Source organism: Engystomops pustulosus, chromosome 2 (assembly GCF_040894005.1).
Source record: "Engystomops pustulosus chromosome 2, aEngPut4.maternal, whole genome shotgun sequence".
In the NCBI taxonomy this organism is placed as follows: domain Eukaryota; kingdom Metazoa; phylum Chordata; class Amphibia; order Anura; family Leptodactylidae; genus Engystomops; species Engystomops pustulosus.
The window spans coordinates 54,056,561-54,066,607 of record NC_092412.1 but is presented as its reverse complement, the minus strand read 5'-3'; the positions used below and the strand labels follow the sequence as shown (position 1 = coordinate 54,066,607).

The 10,047-nt window shown below is 35.1% G+C and overlaps 1 protein-coding gene across 1 annotated transcript; it reads right to left on the bottom strand.

Moving 5' to 3' along the window:
• Nucleotides 1–7,291: 7,291 nt before the first annotated feature.
• Nucleotides 7,292–9,814, bottom strand: HOXC9 (homeobox C9). Its single transcript, XM_072133010.1, has 2 exons — nucleotides 9,244–9,814; nucleotides 7,292–7,953 (listed from the first exon to the last, which is right to left on the bottom strand). The coding sequence occupies exons 1-2, from the start codon at nucleotides 9,812–9,814 to the stop codon at nucleotides 7,709–7,711; spliced, it is 816 nt and encodes a 271-aa protein (XP_071989111.1). The 3' UTR covers nucleotides 7,292–7,708.
• Between the last annotated feature and the right edge of the window lie 233 nt (nucleotides 9,815–10,047).

Genomic DNA, 10,047 nt, shown 5'->3' with positions numbered 1-10,047 from the left:
AGGTGCTCTTTTTTTTTTTTCTTCCAAGCCAGCCTCTTCACTGGGAGAATACATGCGCCGTGGGGTCAACCTAGGTTACCTCAACAGGTACAATATTTCGGGTGCACACCCCAGGAGCACGTAGGGAGTCGGAGCTTTATTCCTTATTGCAAAAAAATGCATATTCCCCTTTAGTAATAAAGATAGAAGCAAGTAGCCCAATATGACGTCACTGGCCTCCCTGCTCCCCCTCTGACGTTTACACTGCTCCTCTCTAACCAGTCCTATTGGAATTAAGAAAACATTTTGCAATGTCTTAGTAAAAGCTGAAATAAAAGTCTTAAAGGGGACAGAGGTTGTGCATCAATGGCTGCACTAATCCGCACACTGCCTACTGCTGCTAGCATCTGAAGTCAACCAGGAACCATCATCATCATCATGTGCAATGATATTAATGACTAAAGGATTCATTAAAAGGGGATCCAGACTGCAATTTAGCGACAGAGACAAAGGGAAAAGCAGTGTTAGAGGAATTTTATTATAGTCTTTTTATAGCAACAGGGAATAAAATAATAAGAAAAGGAAAAGCAATAAAAAAAGAGATGTTTTCCGAAATCCCCTTCTTCTTCCCATCTGCCAGTGCTTGGCTCTTCTAGGCACTAAGGTTTAGGGTCGGAGTTAAGAGTTTAGACGCCATTGATGAAATTCTATTGTAAAGACTGAGGTTTTATGGCAGCACTAAACCCAAAGTGAGGAATGCTCCATTCACAGGCCCTAAAAGCAAGGGGAAAAGAAACAACACACACATACACACACACACACACACACACACACATATATATATATATATATATATATATATATATATATATATATATATTGAAGCTACATTGATATAATGAAGCTACATTGTATTTTGTATGTTGTGGTGTAAATACATTATTACATTATAAAATACATTATTCCTCATTTATGGGAAATTATATCCCTTTAAGGATTATTGTATAGTATAAAAATACAAAGGGGTGTCTGTGACATAGGATAGACACAGATATAAGAACATACAGTGTGTGTCTATATAAGCGTCGTTTATACAAGCTGTTATATCAATTATATTTATGAGCAATTTTTAAGCATCAGCCATCGCATTGCTAAACATGGTCTCTATTTGTAGTACTAACTATGTAATATGATAAATTTTTACCATAAAAGGTATTTTTTATTAGAATTCTTTGGAGGGACTTTTCTGTCTGCTGGACAACATGCTCCTGTATCGTAAATCTGCTGTCTACTATGGAGCCGTATAAACACACACTTAATTGCCAATAGCATGTGTGTATGTGTATATACATATATATATATATATATATATATATATATATATATATACATACATATATATATATATATATATATATATATATATATATATATAATTGTCCATATTGATAGTCAGATTACTAATTCTAGTATATGTAAATATAGTTATATGCATTATAGTATATCCATTTGCTTCATTATCTATCTATCTATCTATCTATCTATCTATCTATCTATCTATCTACCTGCATATCCATCTGCTCATTGAATTGGTGAACTTAACAAAGTTCATTATTGTGCATTAAGTTCTATAAATGTAAGAAGTATGTTATTGTTATATTCTAAAAATCTAACTATATGTATATTTCTATCTATCCATTCATCATCTGTCTTGATATGATTTAATGAACAACATTGTATATGCATATTAATGGTATTAATGGTAATCCTATGCTAGGATTCTAATCTGGAATATATTTTTTAATGCACAATTGATGTTCATCAGATGACTTTTTTTCTCATCCTCTGGCCTGACTGTTATACATTGATGTCTGCTCAATAAATATCAGTTGTGATCACAAGTAAACCTGACTGCAGACCGTCTGTAATGTGCAATAGACTGATCAATGTCTGGCTAATTAGCTATATTTCCAGGCTGAATGTTCCCCTACACAAGGAGGCTTATTACAATGTTACTATGAGATGGGAGCCTGGCCTATCATCACAGTGACCCACTAGTAATTTGTGAACACTCTTATATATATTACATGCTAATTCTCCATTCACTGGTGAAGGATGTTGTGCGGGTTTGTTTTGATTTGTTTTCCAACAGTCTTGTAGGGGCCCAAAGGTGTAATGGGATGCAATGCAACTCTAATTGGCCAAAGTGCTCTAAAATTTGAGCAACAGTGCCACCCAGTGTCGAAATTTTGTTAGTACGAGCCCTGAATCCCCCCACCCAAACCCTCACATGCTGAAGTATCTACTTCATTAAATCATAAATTTCATCCTCTTAACTTTCACTTATGTCATGAGTGGAAGTGCAGTTTGTTGTCTGTGAATGTTAACATATACAAAGTTGTTAATCATTTCATTTTGTTACTCCTACTACCTATCTATTTATCTATCTATCTATCTATCTATCTATCTATCTATCTATCTATCTTAGATACATGAATACATATCTTTAATTAAATATAGCATATTTGAATATAATTCAGTGTGTATGAATATATGTATTTTTATAAGAACGAGAAGGGACACAGATATAGATAGACAGACAGAAAGACAAAGAGACAGACAGACATATATATATATATATATATATATATATATATATATATATATATATATAGACAGATAGATAGATAGATAGATAGATAGATAGATAGATAGATGTGTTTGTATATATGATTGTCTGTGTATATATTTATGTGTATATATTTATATATGTGTGTGTGTATATAATATATGTGTGTGTTGGTGTGCATTATATCTGATAGCATCTGTTATCAAAGATAGATAGATAAGCAGACAGACATAGATGATAGACAAAATATATACTATGATAGAATGTTATATAATGTGATAGATAGATATGAGATAGATAGATAGATAGATAGATAGATAGATAGATGGATAAATATAGATAGAATAACTAGATATATAGAGATAGATAAATAGTTAGATAGGTGTAGAATTAGATAGATAGATAGATAGATAGATAGATAGATAGATAGATAGATAGATAAATAGATAGATAGATAGATAGATAGATAGAATAGATAGATAGCTGCAAACATACATACATATCAATAGATAGATAGATAGATAGATACATACATACATACATACATACATTCATACATTCATACAAAAATAGATAGATAGATAGATAGATAGATAGATAGATAGATAGATAGATAGAAGTAGAGATAGATCGTCTAAATATAATATATGGGATGGGTTGATGGATAGATAGACAGACAGACAGACAGACAGACAGAGGGATTGGTGTAAAGAAAGATATATAAATATAATATATTGTATAATTTGCATATAATATAAGTGTTGCTTATCTTAGTTATATAGTATCTTCATATTTTACAGCAGAGTCAATATACCTATGTAGACCTATCTGATAGATAGATAGATAGATAGATAGATAGATAGATAGATAGATTAGACAATTATACATTAATTTAATTTTAATTTTGTATGATACACTTTGACTGACTAAACAAATAGGCTTATACTGATTCAACATAAACAAATAGACTAATAATATTGTATAATTCATCTGTAAATTGCATTTCGCCATACTCTCTCATAAAGTGTGTGTATGCCATTCTCTCTCTCTATATATGCATATAAATATGTGTGTGTATCTCTCTATATATACATATATAACATTGGCATGAGTATGTGTGTATAGTTGTTTGTGTGTGTGTGGATAGAGAGGGAGGGGGGAGAGGTAGATAGATAGATGTGTCTTTCTTTCTTTCATTCATTCATTTTACCCATCCCTGGATGCTTTCTTCATATTATGATCAGAGATTAGGACAGATTATGATATAATATTGTATAATATTATGGTGAGCACACGTGTGTATAGATATTAAAGGGCAGAGCTTGCTCTGGGATCTGCAGATGTATTAGGCCTTTCAGCCCTGGGGTTTGTGTATATTTATATACTGAGAGTTAATCTTGCTGATGGCGGCTGCATGGAGGAGCAGGAGCTTCTTTGTACACACAGCAGCAATAAACATGGCAGCAATGGCTGCACACCTCTCTGCCATCTCCTCTCCCTACTCTCTGCTTTTATCAGTTTCTAGCCATTTCTCATCCCAGTGAAGTCTCCTGTTCTTTGCTTGTAGACAAAACATTCCAATAATCCGGTTTCAAAGAGCAGAGTATGCACCTTCTTTCCACCATAAAACAATTACTGCCAGACGTCTAGCCAGCCCTGTGCTCTTGTTTTGTTCACCTCCATTGAAGAGAGCCTGGGCTGTAAAGCTATAGGCTTGTGTGCGGAAGTATACCTATAGCCTGCCCTAAAACCACTCCTGTCCTGTGCTTTTTATCTCCTTCACAAAAGCCTCTGGACTATTTGATGTCATTCGGATGCCATATGCCATAGTATAAACCTGACAATGTAGAAAGGCAGCCAAATATCCTGCAACATCTCCTGTATATAGGAGTGGAAGATGCAGATGGACTTGATCCTGCTGCCTTTGTCCCATCATCCCCCACTCCCATATATATTTCTTTATATCCTACTCCTTCTCTATGTGAAGACAAACTTCCCATCATGGGACATTAAACTGATTGATCAATTGTCAAAATGACAATGACATTTCACATCCAGTCTTGGGGATGGGGAAGCCTTTGCGGATTTGTTGGTTTGTAAGTGTTGGATGCCTTATGTGTGTGAATTTGCAATATTCTGAATAAATCTCTCATATTTTATTCCATCACTTAAAAAAAAAATCCTCAAAAGCCCCCTTTGGATAAACAGCTTATTTTATATTGTAATATGTCCTCTGAGAGGGGGGAATAATAAGAGCTGGTTGGGCTGAGGCGGTCAGGCATCCTAAGGTTGTGCAGATCACTAAATCTGTCCTTGGCATGACATATATTTGAATGATAATAATGTGGGGCCCTTCCTTGGACGACCAATTCAACATGAAGCGAGGTGTCTTTAAGGAGTGCAATGTTCTGCAGCTCCACAATCACATTCCTGCTCCTAGACTTCTAATACCACAAAATACATTGTTATAAGAAAGCCTGGTTCTTATATTTCTTATACTTTCTTCAGCATTGCTCCCTATAATGCAATGGATCTTTGTGCATCACTGTATACTATGTGATATTATGTTATATGGTGCACCTCATTACAACGATACATATTCCTAATCCTGTTTTATATACATCTTTATTTTCTTCTTTCTTTCTTTCTTTCCTTCCTTCTTTCTTTCTCTCTTTCTTTCTTTTTTTCTATGCTTCCTTCTTTCTTTCTTTCTTTCTTTCTTTCCTTCTGTCTTTCTTTCTTTTCTCTCTCTATCTCTATCTATGTACCATATGAGATATAGTAGCATATTCTATAACACCATGCAATGATATATCACTATAAATAAATTAAAGGATTGTAATATGTCATATAAGCTAAACTCACACAAATACATAACAACCCAAAATAAAATGCAGATACATAGATATAACTGTATAAACATATGCATCCACGCAACTCACACTGTATTATGATACATTAAAATCCATAAAATACACACAATACACGATACACACTCACATACTAATATGTCTATGTTTAAGTAATTGCATACTACAGGAAAGAAAACCCATACAAATGAATGAAGACTTATATGACTTATAAAATGTATCAAGTGAAATTTATATTGTCTAATAAAATATCCTAATATCTACAGATATGTGTCAATACATATATTATGGCAAGAGGAAAATATCTTCAATCTATAAAAATATTCTATTATCTACGGATAAGTGTCAATACACATATTATGTCATGACGACAATATCTGCTACATATCAAAAAATGATATAAGATAAAGTCATTTTAATTTGTTGTCTCCTAATCATTACCGTATTATACAATGATATGAAGGGATGTTGTTCTATTCACTGCTCCATGCACACCATAATACACACGTATCTAATGATTACCAGAACAGAAGACTTTACAACTTATAATACAATGGTCAATAATCTACTGATACTGATGCATGAGCTACTATGGTCAAAAATACGTCAGATCTCCTATAAAGGAATCTATTGAGTGTATGATAATACGTGTATTTACATTAAAAAAACATATAAAAGGATATATGTGCAGCAACAATGTATCCACGTTTAACTAGTGCATATGTTATATATAAAGTGATATTTTGCATATATATATATATATATATATATATATATATTCTACAATATATTGATACATACTCATCTATTCTGTATTTACTCTAGCTAATGCATATATATCACATTTTATGAGGGGGTTGAGTTGTGTTAATTTTATATGATATGGGTTTGAGGCTATACAATATTAAAACCGAATTAACCCAAGATTAATAAATTTCACTGCCTCCCTTGTGAAGTTTTATGACTGCTCTGACCACTATAGTTCTTAGCCAGTCATCCTTAGTGAAGTGGCCTACTTGTTCAGTAGCATTCAGACTACCTATAAAATCTTTTAACTATATCATTCCACACTTCCTATAAATGTCTTTACTAAGACAGTAAAACACCAGCACTTTGACTATTGCACTACATAGACTTACACATAAAGCTTATATGGATTCTCAAAAGAGACTGTTCTAGAAAACAGGGGAATGTGCAATCATTTGGAGTCCTGGCAGGAAGCAACTTAAATTAGGAATGCGGCCCTCTATTATTGTCCAAACCTGACATTTCTCTTGACTGAGACTATAAATTACTGTGCCATGTATTCTAAAACTTGGAAGTCAGATGCAAATGAAACAAATACAGCTTTCCTCTAAAATCTAAGTTTTCAGGGCTGCATTTGCCGCCAATGGTGGGGAATGTGCTCTCAGGGTCTTAGACTTATTCTATATTATAGGCTGATTATTAATAAGAAACACTTTATGAGGGAAGGAAGGGGCTTTGTGCTGTCAATGGAGCTGATCTTCACAAGAAGCTAAATAACCGTAAGTACCATAAATGAAACAATGCTGAAATATATTTTACACAGAGAAGAATAGGCTTCTACTTTTGTTACCACTGAGGCTGGATTTCCTTTGGCCCAGGGCGATCTGTGAGAATTATTTTTCCCCTTTTTTTGTGAAATTGCAACCACAAAACACACAAAAGCAGAATAGTGCAGTCTTCTATATTTACATAGAGCTGATCTACAGGCAGAACAGAACAATACTGAACATTATTTTTTTTTTTGTGTGTGACAAGAATAAAATACATAAATATATACATCCAAGATACTTTCAATACTATAACAAAACATACTGGTAATTTTTTTTCCCGATTTGAATTATACAAAATATGCACTCACAAACTTCTTCAAATAAAAATTAACACTGGATAAGTATAAGTTACAAAATAAAATACTAAAAAAAATATTCAAGTACTTTCTTGTTTTTGTGTTTTTTTTTTTCCTTGGATTTTTTTTTCTTTCCTTAAAGACAGAGAAGAGGAACATTTGTAAATTGCATTTTATAAAAGCGTGTGCTTCCAAAATGCCTGTGTGTTTATAATCTACGCTAGACACAGATCTCCACATTCATAGTCATTAATTATCATTATAATCATTATTACTGATAATGTTGAGCCCACAACAAAATGTTTTCTTCACATATCTCTTATATGGGGGGGTCAGGAAAAGGATGGGTGAGGATCTCTAGGGCTGGTCTTTGTCGGTCTTTTCCTTATTCATTTTCTTCATTTTCATTCTTCTGTTTTGAAACCAAATTTTAACTTGCCTTTCAGTAAGATTTAGAACCCTGGCGACCTCATAGCGCCGGTCCCTGGTTAGATACATATTAAATAAAAATTCTTTTTCCAGTTCCAAAGTCTGATATTTTGTATAAGGGCATCTTTTCTTCCTTGTGGAACGTGCATGGATCCAATTTGCCACCGGGTTATCTGTAGTAGGGAAATAAAATACAGAACAAATTGATTAGAATGGAATGTATCAATGTATCAATAAATATTTACATTATGTTTATTTCAAAATATTCCCACACTAAATCCCCTTCGAATTCCAAAATGGCCACTAAAAGTGTCAATTTTATTTTTCCTTGAATATGGTAGGGAATTGAGTATATCATTTGTGTGGACGTTTAAGTGAGGCTAAAATGGTTATTGGCACTTAAAGGTATTTAGCACATGAGTAGCAGAAGCCATTGTGAGCCTACAATCATAAAATAAACGTTGTTGTCACAAGGCCATAAAAGGCTCTAACAAGTTCTGTTTCCTTTATAGATGTTGAACTCACTGTGCCCTTAAATGTAGGAATGAAGATGTATTTGTGTATATATATATATATATATATATATATATATATATATATATATATATAATATTTTATTTTTCGCTGCATAAATCAGCTTGACCTGAATGAAGAACAATAATATTATATGAGTTGGGTTTACTACTAGCATCCATTGACTGTTATCTCATACTTTCTCCAAATATATCTTTAAGGGAAAATAATTTCCAAATAGCAATAAATCCATCAGCTGCTTATGTATACGAGTCCCACTTAATATAATTACATAGCAGGGTCTGTATCTGCAGTTTTATAGTGCAGCAGCTTATAATTGTACTAATAAAATGTGGGACTGCCAGGTGTCTTCTTTAGCCCATGTGCTTTGTGATCGGCACATTGATGATATATCCATGGCACAGGCGACTATTAAACTTAAGCAGAAATGGTTTTTTTTTTAAACTTTGAAGATGATACAATTAAAGGAAGACCCTGTGTCAGTTTGAACCATAAAACCACAGCTTAATACGTGGAGCAATTGTCCCACACATTTCAATGCCTTCGAGGACATTCTTCCCTTATCTGCTTGGACACTGGGATACAAAATGTCATGGATGAGCCAGGGATATAGGTGTTTCCTCATCATTTTTAGCTGCAATATTAAAGGGATGTGAGTGTGGGATTGTATCCCTGAGCTGGGGCTGGGGTGTCACACTGCACATGGGAAATAAATGGCTTGTAGGAAGTGCACCCATGCTTGCCTGCCCTAATAGATCCCTTCCTATTTCTTTTATTCCCTTCAGCTCCTCTTCCTGCTGCAGGCTGTGTGTTTAGGGCAGGGCCCTGGTTTTACAGAGGTAATTTGGTTTTATGGAGGGGACTCTAGTACATGTTATATAATTCCTCCCTCCCCCCCTCTTGTCTGGTTGTAAACAAGAATAACTTACTGGGGTCCAATTCAGACTTGTCTTCTTTGTGTTTGCTGGAAAGGATGGCCTCAGATTCCGGGGAGGGTATGGTGTGCAGGGGTGGCCTGTCCCTCAGGTCTCCGGGTGAAGCATACATGTAATCCGGGTAACTGCGCCCATCGCCGGGGCCACACTCCCTCCTGCTGCTGGGGAAGGCATCAGGCTTGAGTCCGTAGTGTCTGCTGCTGGCTGCTGCAAACCCTGGGAATGACACGGTCCCTGAGATGGGCTCCAGCCAAGTGCGCATATACCTGGCATCTGTGCCCAAGTGTGGCTGGTGGTGGGTGTAGGGGTGATAGACCACAGAGGACTGGGAGTGCACAGGACCCCAGGAGGTGGTGAACACTGCAGGTTTCGGGGCAAAACTGCAGGAAGGAAAATCTCCACAGTCCGGGACTAATCCTGAGGGTCGTGCAGCTGCTGGATGAGCCCCAGTGGTGGGGAACCTGGAAGCCAGGAGGTCTTCACTCTCATGGCTGATCAGAGAGTCCACATAATAGTTGCTGATAGGACCAGACGCAGACATTGTTCCCCCTTCTTTTACATTCATAAGATTATTGTATGAACTGTATGTGTACTTTTTATCTGCTCATAGAACAATCAGGGCAGGTAATTATTTTTTCAGCCCTTCCAGTTTGTCATTGGCTATCGCCTCCCACGTGATTGTATTTACCAAAAAAAAAAAAAAAATACAGTGTAGATCAATGCGCAGGTCCCATTGCCTGTATCCCTGTATGGAAGCTGAACAGCCTCTGCTTCTCATATAGAAAATGATGAAATAAT